General features: G+C 45.2%; 1 protein-coding gene across 1 annotated transcript in view; it reads right to left on the reverse strand.

The window, feature by feature from the left end:
• Window positions 1-34: 34 nt before the first annotated feature.
• Window positions 35-14,796, reverse strand: part of rab11fip4a (RAB11 family interacting protein 4 (class II) a) — a 17,712-nt gene continuing 2,950 nt past the window's right edge. Inside the window, 12 exon segments of the mRNA XM_072442407.1 lie at window positions 35-1,152; window positions 1,220-1,363; window positions 1,475-1,621; window positions 4,259-4,396; window positions 4,539-4,620; window positions 4,692-4,832; window positions 7,012-7,115; window positions 8,288-8,396; window positions 8,510-8,542; window positions 8,779-8,913; window positions 9,817-10,109; window positions 13,762-13,850. Coding sequence (XP_072298508.1) covers window positions 1,036-1,152; window positions 1,220-1,363; window positions 1,475-1,621; window positions 4,259-4,396; window positions 4,539-4,620; window positions 4,692-4,832; window positions 7,012-7,115; window positions 8,288-8,396; window positions 8,510-8,542; window positions 8,779-8,913; window positions 9,817-10,109; window positions 13,762-13,850 — 1,532 coding nt within the window. The 3' untranslated portion in view covers window positions 35-1,035.

Here is a 14,796-nt window from a genome sequence, read left to right on the forward strand (position 1 = left end):
CATATACATCAAATAAACAACGAGACTACTCACATATGTAGTAACTTTAATATGTCAAAGATAATTTCACTTTGGCCATAACATGAACTGAAGCTAAATCCGTACACACGTCAACCCACTGGTGAAACCAGCACATTGTAAGTCAAATTAGTTACACATGATATACATTGTGTTGTGTCAATAAATATGTGACAAAATCAAATGTGACATCTGAACAGAACATTATCTTTGTGCATAAATAAATAGTGTATTACACATATAAACAAAGATGCAAAACTACCAGAAATACACTTTGTGCAACAAAGCAAAACTAGTTCATCTACATATTAATTAGTGCAGTATAGCAGCCCTGTGCTGCCTCCTCTCAGTAACACCTTGGTGTTTGGCTAGCTTAAGCGAGTGACACTATATCATAGAAATGTTTTACATCACACATGAAGGGTAATAGTCACGAGTTCTCAGACAGCCGGGTCGCTTCAAGAAAAGCAGTCACCCTGCTCGAGTCTTCATTTCAAGTGCTTCAGATAGTTTTAGTGTTTTAGTGAGGCTCTTCATTTTGATAGAAAAGAACTTTTAGGAGGCTGTAGAAGGCCAAAGCAGTGATGGTGGTGGACAATCCAGCAGTGCTGATGTGACGCTCAGAGATGTGTGTCCTCTGAAGCACATGTTCAAACATTCTTTTAGCTATACAGTACGTGTCACATAACCAGTATTTGAATACAAAAACAACCCCTGCAATGCATTTCTACACAGAATAATGTCAAGTTAGAGGATGGAAGGAATTGTAATTACAATTGTAATTACTACAGTTGTAGAACATTTTACTCCCATATGTGGGCTTTGGCAAATGAACATCTGGTTGAGTGGCAGTCCGTGTGTGTGGAAGTGTGTTCTTTCCCACTCACTACAGTGGGGTAAACTAGAATTATTGTTATTACTTTGACACTACAGACCCTGGCTTTGACCCTGGCTTCAGCGATTGGTGGAATGGTCATGGTACAGCTCTAGACTGTATCTAGTGTAAACATGGATGTGTTAGGTCTTAATCTCCAGTATGGAAGGGTTATGTTCAAGGATGGCCAGGATGATCTTATCCATGTACTGCCTCAAACGCAGGTTGATCTCCTCTTGATGCTTCAGAGCATCCACCAGCTGCAGAGAAACACCATGTGTGAGTAGAGCAGCGGTATTACATGTTTTACAAAAACTGTAAACTCACCTCGTCCTTGGAGGCGTTGTCAATCTCGGCTGCCAGAGACTGGGCCTTGCTCTGGCATGAAAAAAGGTTCCTTGCTTCATATAGACTCAAACTGAGAATTTGGGCATTTAAGTCATCATTCTGATCTCGAAGTTTGTAGTTTTCCTAAAGAGGCATAACGTATCACATACAGCCAGTTAGATAAGTACCAGAGCCATCATGTTCTTCATTTAAAAACATCATGTCCCAGAAAAGAGCAGCGTAAAGCTGGAGTACCTGTTTCAGCCTCTTGACCTCGTGCTCCATCTCAATCTCTCTTGTCCGAGCGCTTAATTCCGCCAAACTCTTGCCTTGTCCTGGATGTTCCACCTCCAGTTTGAAGAGCTGCAGATGCTCTAGCTCCCTCCGCAAGTCGTCTACCAGCTGCCCACATAAATACACACACACACGTTATACTGTACACATAGGAGCAAGAGTACTAACGGGAACTAAAAGAAGAGAGCAAATTACACGGGCCTCCTGTGTTATGGAATCAGCACTTGTCCATGTTGTGCAATGTTCACACAAGCTTATATTGTTGAATCACTTGTGTATTTTCTTTGTCTATAGTTGTGTTCAATGGTGATCCCCTGTCCCAGGACACAGTCTCTACATTTAAGACCAAGCATAAATCGTTCCGCTTTGAAAATGCTTATGGTCAGGCCAGTTAGGAACAGAAATAAAAACCTACAGTTTCCAAGCTACGCTGCCCTAGGAGCAAATGGGGGAAGTATGGCAGATTGAGTACTATCCTCTGCTTCCTCCTTTGTTCCATATCAGTAATATTCAATATTGTAGTTCACCTGTGTCTGTTTATTGCTGTTCACATGTTATCTCTTTCTCACAGTCCCACTTGGGGAGTGCTGCTGTTACAGATGTTAGTGCTGCTGTGCTGCTGCTTCTGTGATGACTACACTTTAGACGCCCCATCCTATCTCACGACCCTAATCTGGATCTAGACCCAGATGCTCTTCATCTCACTAGATGCACTTGAGGGGTACTGACTCCACAGTCTATCTACAAATGGAAGTGCTTGGACCATCTAGTAGGACCTCTCCTTCATCTTGCAGCATCTGGACTCCCCGCAAACCTACGCCTGGATCCTGTTTGTGGACTTCAGCTCTGCATTCAACACCATCCTCCTGCTCTGCTCCAGAACAAGCGCTCCCAGCTCAACGTCCTGACTCCACCTGCAGGTGGATCACTGACTTCCCGAGAAATCAAGAGGCAGTGCATGTGGCTGGGGAAGAATGTCTCAGACACTCGGACTATCAGCACAGGAGCTCCACAGGTCTGTGTTCTTTCTCCCCTGCTCTTCTCCCTGTACACAAACTGCTGCACCTCCAGCCATGACTCCGTAAAACTGATCAAGTTTGCGGACGACACCACCCTCGTCGGGCTTATCTCGAACAGGGATGAGTCTGTCTACAGGATGGAGGGGGACATGCTGGTGTCCTGGTGCAGCAGTAACAACCTGAAGTTCAACGCCCAGAAGACAGTGGAGATGATCATGGACTTCAGGAGAGTCACAGACCCCCTCACTATCACAGACTCCCCCATCACCACCATGGACTCCTTCAGCTTCCTCTGCACCAACATCACCCAGGACCTCAAGTGGGAGCCCACCATCAGCTCCCTCATCAGAGGATGTACTTCCTGCGGCGGCTGAGGAAAGCCAAGTTGCCAAGTGCAGATGATGGTGCAGTTCTACACAGCCATCATTGAGTCCATCCTCACTTCCTCCATCACCGTGTGGTACCACAGCCTGGGATAAACAGAGACTACAGCGCATTGTGTGCTCTGGTGAGAAGGTGATCGGCTGCAGACTTCCATCTCTGCAGGACCTGTACGTCTCCAGGGCTCTGGAATGAGCAGGAGACCACTCCCCTCAGGCAGGAGGCTATGGTCCATCCGGACCAGAAACTTCCGCTACAAGAACAGTTTCTTACCCTCTGCTGTTGGACTCATGAACACTTCTTAAACACCTGCAACTTAAACTACAATTTAATCACGCACTGCACTGTTAACTTTCTGCACTACATCTGTAAATTTAACTGTACATTTTGTGTACTTCATTGCATGCCTTTCTTGATTCTATATATGTAGCTTGTTTTTATTATTGTTCATTGTTTTATGTTGCACCGAATCACAAAAGCAAGTTCCTATGTTTGTGAATTCTGTTCATTGACAATGGCAATAAACCTTTTCTGATTCTGATAGACTGAGGTTCTCCCTGAGGTTTCTACTCTTCCCCCACAGGGTTCTTCTTGTTTTTGTTATCGCCGAGTAGGAGGGTCAAGGGCATGGGGCGCTCTGGAACAGGTTTCCATTTGCTTAATAGCACTTTCCACAGTTGCTAAAAGTAGATCTGTCAAGTCACGTCCCCTTCGGACAAACAAACGCGAACGTGGAAGGAGAGCAAGCCAAAGGTAAAAACAATGGACAAAGCAGGGCACTGACAGCGTTTATGTGGGCGGATGTGTTGAGAAATGTACTGATATTCTTCCTCTGACAACACAACATCCTCCATTTCAATTTCTAACCATATTTAACATTTTCTAGTTTTGAATGTATCATTTATTATAGCTATTATTCTTATTATACATTGTTTTATGCTGCACCTTAACGCCGAAGCAAGTTCCTAGTTTGTGAATTGTTCCCTGACGATGGCAATAAAACTGATTCTGATTTCTGGCTTTACAAAGCGTAGAATATGTGTCTTTTAAACATTCATATGCCGGTGTAGGACTCTGAATTGTCCAAACAACTATCAGGGAGGTTTGTCTGGAATGGTGACGTCAACAAGAAAGTGTGTTAATCTGTGGACACTGTTAATCTGCTACTGGTAATTACCGTTTCATTGGACATTCGGTTTGTTAAATCAACAATTCTGAGGCAAATACTTTTGTGATTTTGGGCGCTACAAAGATAAATTAAATTGAACATATAATTTCTCAAGGAGTCTCTTAACATAGCGCTTTGATTACAAGTGTAAGGCATTATAATCATCATCATTATTACCTCCTGCATGGCCTCCTTCTCCTTCTGGAACTCATGGCGGTTCTGCCACAGTTTATCCATGATCTTTCTGTACAGGTCCATCTCATCTTTGAGCCTCAGACTGGTGTCCTCCAGCTTGTCTGACATCTTCTGTTTCTCCTGCACACAATCACAGTTGTAATGGGACATAGAGCCACACGGCAAAGACCTCAATGGATAACATGTCGTTGACCTAATAATATTTTTTTAATGATTATTGTACCAGGATAATTTAAACAAATATTTAAAAGTGTGCTCTCACCTGATCCAGTTTCTCTGTCTGTGAGCGGAGTTTGCGCACATTTAACTTTATATCTCCATTCTCCTCTTCCAGGTCTTGTATCCTGTACGCACACGTGTAAGACTTTAGAAACTAAAAAAAATTTGCAGTCAGATGAGTGATGTGCCTGCGTACCTGGAGCAGAGCAGTTCAACCTCATAGTTTCGGTCTCGATCCATTTTGCTGTAAACCTCCCTGTGCCTTTTGGATTCATCCTCCAGGCTCTGATCTGCTCTGGACTCAGCATCCTTCACCTGCTCCTCCAGCTCATGAACCCTGAGAAAAAGACAGACCCACTGTTTTCCATTTTCTGTCCAGCCAGTCGCCCGTCTTTTCTTTTCTGCAGTGTGTGTCGTGCAGTGTGTCGTGCAGTGTGTGTGTGTCTGGGTCGTGCAGTGTAGTGTGTGTGTGTAGTGCCGAGTGTCTGGGTTGTGCAGTGTGTGTGTAGTACAGTGTGTCTGGGTCGTGCAGTGCGTCTGGGTTGTGCAGTGTGTCTGGGTCGTGCAGTGTGTGTGTAGTGCAGTGTGTCGTTGGGTCCGAGTGCTGCAGAAGCCGATTGAGAGCAACATACACTGTAAAATGTATGCATGTATCTGCTCGACTCAGACGGTCCCTCTTCTGCCTGAAGAGTGGGTCCAGCTCCAGTCTCCTTGTGTCCGTCTGTCCGTCTGTGAGAGTCGGATCTCTCCTTCACTGGAACTCCTCCAGGTTTCTACGCTTTTTTCCCAAAGAGGTTTTTTTTGTAGTTTTTCCTGGCCGAGAAGGAGAGTCTAAGGACAGAGGACCCTGGGACATCGTCCCTCGCCACCACAGACATTGTCTGACTTCATCGCCACCACAGACATTGTCTGACTTCATCGCCACCACAGACATTGTTGATTCATCTCTCCCTGTGGCCCTCAGAGGCAACTGTTGTTGTGATTTTGGGCCTTACAAAAATAAATTGATTTGATTTGATTTGATCTGACACGCCTTCTGAACAAATCACCACACACACAAAAACCAGAAATGTTTTTAAACACACCTGCACATACAGTGAAGAAAGGGATTGTTTGAACATCCGGCAATTTTGCCAGTTGTCCCATTTAGACCTGAAAGGGCTACTGGCAACTGGCAAGCAGCTTGATCAAACAGATCAACTGTTGAAGCAATTGTTTGAAAATTGAAGAGGCTAAAAATGACAATGTCAACTGGACTGGGGCTCCATGCAAGATCTCACCTTGTGTGGATCAATGATGATAAGAAAGGTGAGGAATCAGCCCAGAACTACAGGAGGAGCTGGTCAATGACCTGAAGAGAGCTGGGACCACAGTTTCAAAGGTTACTATCGCTAATACACTACGCTGGCTTGGTATAAAATCCTGCATCGCACGGAAGGTTCCCCTGCTTATGTCAGCACATGTGCAGGTCCGTCTGAAGTTTGCCAATGACCATTTGGATGATCCAGAGGAGTCATGGGACAAAGTCAAGTGGTCAGATTAGACCAAAATAGAATTTTTTGGTATAAATTCCACTCGCTGTGTTGAAGAAGGATGAGTACCATCCCAAGAAGACCATTCCTACTTTGAAGCATGGGGGTGGAAACATCCTGCTTTGGGGGTGTTTTATGCACATGGAACAGGACGACTGCACTGTATTAAGGAGAGAATGAATAGGGCCATGTATTGAGAGATTTGCATAACAACCTCCTTCACCTCAGTCAGAGCACTGAAGATGGGTCGTGGCTGGGTCTTAAAACATGACAATGGCCTGAAGCACACAGCCAGGAGAACCATGTAGTGGCTTCATAAGAAGCATATCAAGGTTCTGGAGGGGCCTAGCCTGTCTCCAGACCTAAATCTAATAGAAAGTCTTTGGCTGGAGCTGAAACTCTGTTTTGTTCAGTCACAGCCCTGAAACCTGACAGACCTAGAGACGATCTGTGTGCAGGAGTGGGCCAGAATCCCTGCTGCAGTGTGTAACCTGGTCAAGAACTACAGGAAATGTTTGAGCTCTAATTGTAAACAAAGGCTTCTGTACCAACTATTGATTTTTTCAGGCATTCAAAAACTTATTTGCAGCAATAACATACTAATAAATTATTTTTTTAAATGATACAATGGGATTTTCGGATGATTTGTAAGTGGAAGCAAAATCGCAGGGTGTTCAAATACTTCCTTTCCTCACTGTATACTGAGCGCAGGACAGTGTATCTGTCCATCACTCCGGTTCCTCTCATGTGGGATTCAATCATGAATTTAATCATTTGCGGTGTAAGCCTAGCTTTAGGAACACAAGTTGTCCTCCAACCTGTCACCTATTCAAAAGCAAAGAGTTAGGTCTAGCCATTGGGCTGAGTTGAATAAAAAAACCTGAACTAGTAATGGTCCAAAGTTTACACTAATGAAAAACAAAAGTAGAAAAAGGGCATAATTATCAAAAGGGTCTGGCTCCTGGACCCAGCCCTGTGCTGTACCTGAGCACCAGGTGAGTGTTCTCCTGCTTGAGTTTGGACTTGAGGTCTCCGTTGGCAAGACAGTCCCCTTCCAACTCGGTCACCTTCCTCTCCAGGTAACTGACCTGAAACACAGGAACACGTGTGTGTGACAGAGAGAAGACGAGTCCAGCACACTGAGCTCATAGACTCAGAGTCCATGTGAATTGAACATGGTCCAAAACTGCTGCCGGCTTTCCTGGATCATTTTGAACATGTTAATGATACAGTATGTGGGCAGGATGTACATCATGTCAAGGACATAATTAACCACACTTTGACACTGAAAGGTCACAGGAATATGCAAACAAGAGTGAAGAGGGACGTGATAACATTATCTTAGGGATCAGGGGCTGAAAAAAATAAAAATAAATTGTGAAAAAGGTACATGTGAGGAAAAACTTCCGGTAATATGGGGTATTTTAGGTGAACAAATCAAAATGTTTAGCATTCTTAAGGCCAGCACACACGGGGAAGCTTCTGACACATCCTTTTTGCACTTCTCCAGTGAGTACAGACAGATCTCTGCTCTGTGACCTGCAGAAAGAGCGCTGAAAACTTCAAGGCGATAGAGAGAGCAGTAGAGGAGCAGGTGCTGCTGCAGCTCTCGTTCAAAGTACACAAAACTCATTAATAACCTGCTCAAACCACCACCTTTTCTCTCCTCACACAGCCTCTCACTATGTCTCTCATTTTGACAGTAATCTGCATATTATTATAGAATTATAATTGTATTAGTTTAAAGAGCTGTGACACACGGCGTTCAATGTGAGTTGATGCGTGTGCTTGGCGTGCTTTGGTGTGGGCTCCTTTATATAGGCATAGAACAGTGCAGTGCATCATCTACACACATTATTTCATCAGCTGTTTTGACCATAACATAGCAAATAAGAGGGGAATTGCCAAAAACTAAAAACTGCCTCAAGCTTGGGAACTGTAGAACATATTCAGAAATGATCCCTCTTGTCATTGTGTGTTGTGACTCCAGCCAATAGCACAGACTGGGTCAGGGCAGCAGCAGTATGGGCTCGATGAAACAGCCAGACTGATTGTTGAGTTAATTGTCTTCATGGGACATATAATTCAACTAAAAATATGTTGAATACAAGATAAATTAAAGGGCACAAGACAAAGGAGCAGAAGCTGTTGATTTAAGGGCAGAAATAATTAGGACTTAGATAAAGGCTCAAAATCTGATTCAGCACAGTATTTGAGTTTTATGGCAAATTCTGCTGAAGGTGTGATGTATGGAGCAGACCTTGTCAGCGATGTCCAGGTCACAGGAGTCGATGCTGTCGGTGAACAGATCTTCTGTGCTGCTGTGAGGGCTGCAGCCAAACACGCTGTGGTTGGCTTGGATCAACTGCCTGCACAAACAACACACTTTACAGTGCTGAACTGTACTGAACTGTATTGAACACAGCAGCTCTAAAGAGGACAAATAATGACACTAGTTCTACATATAACAGAAGCAGCTTACCTTCCAAAGGCTCTGCTGGAGATTTTGCGAGGACTGGAAGACAACAATAACAACATTGATTTATAGCCATAATTAACATCTTGAGCTAGATCAATCCAGACATAACCAGTATCTTACTTCTCTGCTTTTATACATTAGTAAATGTATGCCAAATCTATGCAGGATGATACTTAACATCCACTTATTGGTTTGCACAGCCTGGTTGTCCTTCCTTCCCAGCTAAATGTAAAGGGCGCTAAAGTACCTCACACTGCCACGGGGGGCAATACCTGTTGGATTTGAGGTTCCGGAGGCGAGCCTCCAGGTCGTTGAGCAGGTTGACTTTCTTGCAGCACTGAGAGCAGTAGATATCCAGCAGCTCACTGTTACACAGCTGACGCATCTTCTGAGGAGTCTGCCCACCGCTGCAACAATACATTCATACAACATATTCAATACAACACATTTGGAAAAAGAGTGTGTACTCAAAAGATTACTTATTTTTGCAGCAAAACTAAAATCAACAGGAAGTGCAGTTAATGTGATTTCCGTCCCATTACTTTACTCAACGTTAAAAGTTTGTAGACCTTTGAGCTACTGTACTACTAATAAAGTATTGTAATTAATCAAGTTTTGCCTCTTAGCTTTACATTCTGTGATAGTGAGCTATTAATGTAGCCACATGAGTGAGACTTAGAAACAAGGCTGCTGTTCTGCACTACCACCATCCAGATATAATACCAGCCACAATCTGCTCTGATCTCTGAAGCTAAACAGGGTTGGGCCTGGTCAACACCATGATGGAAGACCACTGGTAATCCCAGGTGCCACAGTTGAGTAATTTTCAACTCGGACCAGTGGTCATTGTGTCCTTCTCCCACCTTGCCTCTGGTGTCACTGCACTGTACTGTATGAATGTGTCTGTGTGGTACAATTCAGCATGTTTACAGCATGTATACCATGTATGTTATTTAACACCCACCATCTCTAACAAATAAATACTAAAAGTCTGACTGTCCACTCCATTATGTCCAACCACACACACCAGTAAGACCTAACAGAAGCTACAGAAGTACACAGGTCAGTGATGGAGATCAGACCTAACTATGTGAGTGGACAAATGTCTCACCCAGCCCATGTCCTGCTGTATTTACAGTGGGACACCACTCCTTTGGGCATACATACAAAAGCAGAGTGTATCAGATGCCTTCTGTAGAGAAGTCTGGCAATAGTATTGTGCATATGCAAAGTGAAGCTAATCCTTTAACACTTTATTATTTGTTTTTTAGAACATAAGTCGCGTCGGTTGAGGTGGTGGTGTGTCGAACCTGGAGGGGAGAGAAGAGCCCATGTCGGAGAAGCCATGTGTGTGGGAGTCCTCCTCTGGACACGGGCTGCTGGGAGTGAACTCCACGTCTTCCCCTTCACCATAGTCCTCAAACTGCTCCTCTCCAGAGAACACAGAGGTCGACGCACTGCTGAGAGGGAGCACAGTACAAGTCACATGTTCTGTCCGGTGTGGAGGTGGTTATGCTGCAGTGACAACGGGGACATACCGTCTCTGGCGTGTGGGCTCAGAGCTGCACACTATGTTAGGAGGACCCAGTTTAGCCTCGTTATTCTAAAGACACACACATACAAAACCATCAATGAATATTAAAAATATACAAAGTAACAGTGAGAGCACAAGAGTGACAGATTGTGATAAAATGTGAATATATGATTATATTTCTGTGATGTATTTTATCTGCATAATAGTGATATTTTATCTGCATCATTAGTCTAAGAGAAGAACGGGTGTGTGACAAACTGCATTTGTGAAGGGGTCGTAAAGATGGGCCAAAGGATGTTTACCCTAGGGGGGGTGACAGCCCAGAGGAGTTTGGGTAATGTTTACCCAAGGCTTGATCTCTACGGAAAAATACCAAGTGCCTTGATGTGAGGCTGACCAATGAGAAATGTGACCCGCATATTCCAGAATATCTAATAAAACCAACCAGCATGGGAAAAAACGAGGTGAGACGCAGGAGGGTCAGCCAGGCTCCTTACAACGGCTTGGCTGACGCAGCCCAGCGTTTTCTCCCAAGCTTGCCATACAAATGTCTGATATTTCTGTGTCGTTTCATATTCTAAGTTGAATTGTGTTCTCAATGTGTTACGGAATAGCATCGGTGTATGTCTCCTCCCAAGGACATTTTCTGATTCCATGACACAGATGCAGAGGCCTGGTGGACAATGATCAGCTTGGCTCTTTAATGGACAGGGTGCTATTCAATCTTATATTTTTAAGGTTATATTTTTTGTGTTAAAATGGAATGTATGTATGTATGTATGTATATATGTACGTACGCACACACACACACACACACACACACACACACACGCACACACACACACACACACACACACACACACACACTGTTTGTTTTTAATAAAAAATAATTGTGATTGAGCAATATGCAGAAATCCCTAGTTTAATAAAGGTCTGGAGATTGGTCCCCGGGTGCTGCACAGTGGTGTCACTGTGCCTGACAGATGCACTGAACGATGGGTCAAATGCAGAGGACTAACTTCCTGATGGGGACAATTACAGTTAGCCTTAACCTTAACTTTAATAACAGTACAAAACAGGAAAGAGGGTATACAGGTTAAGAACATCTCACAGGTTAAGAACCAGTGTTCTCGCCGAGGGGTTTTAGCTTGGCGGGCCGCCACGCTTCGGCTGGTCACCACCATGCCCAAAAGATGTCGCCAGGTCGCTCGTTTGCACGGTGCTCGCTCGCACGGCACTCGCTCGCACGGCACTCGCTCGCACGGCACTCGCTCGCACGGCACTCGCTCGCACGGCGCTCGCTCGCACAGCGCTCGCTCGCACAGCGCTCGCTCGCAGTTTGTCCCACCGCCATCCTTCAACCTTAGCCCAGCGAGAACACTGACAACATCTCACACTTTTGTGAGGTTGGAGCTTAATGGAGGTGTTGTGGAAAATATAATGATAATAGTCCATTTCCAAGCTCCAAAATTAAAAAGATTTGCAAACAGGACAGGGCCTGTCCAGCCATGGACTGCAGTATATTTGTCTCAAAGCCAAGTAGAACCCAGAGACTCTGTGCTCTCAGTATTTATACCAGAAATATAAGAAGAAGCCGCTTCATTCATAAAAAGTAGAGACTATTGCTGACAGCCATGTGTAAATCAACTTTAAAATAACATTAATTAATGGGCATAAATAACAGCCCATACACCTCCTGTATCTTTCAGCAGATCCTCACATGTAAGTTGTGCAGTTACATCCAGCTCCCCCAGATTCAAGCAGAGACTTCAGTTTAACACCTCGTGGTATTATGAGGCCCGTTTAACGGTGTCGTTTTCTTCTAAGTCCTCCATGTAAGCCTCAGATTCCTCAGGACCAGAGAAGGCCACGCCTCCATCAGACTCCCTGTTGTTGCCCAGCAACCAGTCAGATTTAGATTCGATGTGGAGAATCAGACAGACTGGGAATATGCACACTCAAGCATTCAGCAGGGAGCTACAGTATAGGACAATCAGGACAGAGCTAGGAGGAAGAGGAGACGTCCACATCATTTGGCAACGTCCACACACAAAAGGACAAATATAACTAATAGGCTCAAGCTTGCAGATGCAGAAAACAAATGTAGTTGCAGGGGTATATGACACAGCAAACGGACGCTACACCGCAAATGATGACTAAATTAGAGATACCAGGAAACTAACAACACTGTAATAACATCAGAGGAAGTCTAGGGCTAAATACGTACCATAAAAAAATATGAAAGTACTACCAGTACCAAAACATTTGGTCACAAAAACTGGCACTAAACATATTCCAAATATAGATGCCTTGTGGCCCCTGGGAGAACACTTTAAAGAGTTACTATGTAGTGTCCCCACAATCAAGATAATGACAGTTCTGACTTCCTGTTAAGGAGACGGGCTGTGGGCACGCGTTGCCTACACTGCTGCTTTTAAAATCTCATTTGACCAACATAATCCACATAATCTCAGAAAAACGAACAAGAGTTAAGGAAAACACAAACCTGGTAGAACCACGGGACCAAGACAAATAAAGCTTCTGACCCACGGGCCCATTAAAAACGGCCCTCCTCACAAGCTAACGAGGCTAACGCGGCTAGCGGGTCCGCCGGCCCAGATAAAGAATCTCACGGAGTCATCATGCCAGAGGAAGGAGAAGAGGTGACCCTGAATCGATTATGATGTGTGAAATGAAATGCAAAATGCAGCGGGATATGGCGTCGCTCAGAACGGAAATGAGGGCAGTAATCAGATCGACCCGACACGACCAGTTTGAAAGAGAAATAAGGGAGTTGAAAGAGGGGGGAGGAAACTGAGCATGCATCGATGAAGCTGAGCAGCGTATTTCAGACAATACGGATGAGCTGCACACTGAGGGCCGAGTTAAGGTGCGGTCTCAGCATGCAGAACACGAATATTAAAAGTAATATCCTGGATTTGGAGTCTATTATAAAGGCAAGCGTGTATTCTTTGCCACAGATATTTCTTACAATGTTCCTCACCTGTTGTGGAAGGTCATTTATCATATAGGGGCAAACACAAGAGGGGAGTTGCAATATTGATCTTAAACCGAATGGCTTTTGAACACAGTTTTGAAAGTAAGAACAAAGAGGACAGATATGTACTGGTTAAAAGAGCTATTAATGGAAAGGTTTTTGCTTTGTTGAATGTGTATGCTCCACCAGGGAGAGATATCACATTTTATACTGATATTGTGGACCTGATTGTAGACCACTCTGAGGGAACCTTAATCTGTGGGGCACCTTCATTGTAATGGCACTTCCGGTCCAGCGGGAACTCCGTTGGTTTAAATGGAGAACAAGGGAAAAGTCTCGGCGCTAAAATATGCTATAAAGTCGATTGATTTGTGTAAAATGTCCAATGTTCATGTGGTCAACAAGTCAACACTGCACCGACTCCCTGAGCGGCCCAAAACCGCTTTTTAGTCTCTGTAGAACTTATTTTCTCTGGCGGTCGACAGCCCTGTATTAACTAATACAACTGGAAGAAGGGTTACGTCGGATGGCGGCGCCAGACGGACTTCCGGAATAAGGTGAATAGGACTGATTGACATATGGAAGGTGTGCTAAAGGAAAGTGTTCTTTTTTACTTTTTATTTCATTCTCTCTGGTTGTTCTGTTAATTTATTAAAAAAAAAAAAAAAGTTATTCTCTCTTTTATTTGTATTAGTTGAAAGTTGCAGTAAATGAGAGGCTGACCTGGTAAATGTATCCATTGTCAGTGACTGAAGCCTGGCTGGAGGTGCGAGAGCGAGCAGTCAGAGGCATCTTCAGGATGTCCTCACAACCTGCAGCAGAGACGACCACAGCGGCACACAGGAGGAGTCACACATGAGAGGAGTCACAAGGTAGGAGTCAAACATGAGAGGAGTCACACGGGAGAGGTGAGGAGTCACACGGGAGAGGAGTCACACAGGAGAGGAGTCACACGGGAGAGGAGTCACACGGGAGAGGAGTCACACGGGAGAGGAGTCACACGGGAGAGGAGTCACACATGAGAGGAGTCACACAGGGGAGGAGTCACACATGAGAGGAGTCACACGGGAGAGGAGGAGTCACACGGGAGAGGGGGCACAAAGGAGAGGAGTCACACAGGAGAGGAGTCACACAGGGGAGGAGTCACACAGGGGAGGAGTCACACAGGGGAGGAGTCACACAAGGGAGGAGTCACACGGGAGAGGAGTCACACAGGAGAGGAGTCACACATGAGAGGAGTCACACGGGAGAGGAGGAGTCACACGGGAGAGGGGGCACAAAGGAGAGGAGTCACACGGGAGAGGAGTCACACATGAGAGGAGTCACACATGAGAGGAGTCACACAGGGGAGGAGTCACACATGAGAGGAGTCACACGGGAGAGGAGGAGTCACACGGGAGAGGAGGAGTCACACGGGAGAGGAAGAGTCACACGGGAGAGGAGGAGTCACACAGGAGAGGAGGAGTCACACGGGAGAGGGGGCACAAAGGAGGGGGGCCGCGGGAGAGGGGCCACACGGGAGAGGAGCCCACAGGAGGAGTCATGGGAGAGGAGCACACGGGAGAGGGGCACACGGGAGAGGAGCACACAGGAGAGGAGTCACGGGAGGAGTCACACAGAAGAGGAGTCACACGGGACAGGAGTCACACAGGAGAGGAGTCACACAGGAGAGGAGTCACACAGGAGAGGAGTCACACAGGAGCGGAGTCACACAGGAGAGGAGTCACACAGGAGCGGAGTCACACAGGAGCGGAGTCA

Source organism: Eucyclogobius newberryi, unplaced genomic scaffold, assembly GCF_026437365.1.
Source record: "Eucyclogobius newberryi isolate DKJ021-1_F unplaced genomic scaffold, fEucNew1.0.hap1 SCAF_13, whole genome shotgun sequence".
NCBI lineage: Eukaryota > Metazoa > Chordata > Actinopteri > Gobiiformes > Gobiidae > Eucyclogobius > Eucyclogobius newberryi.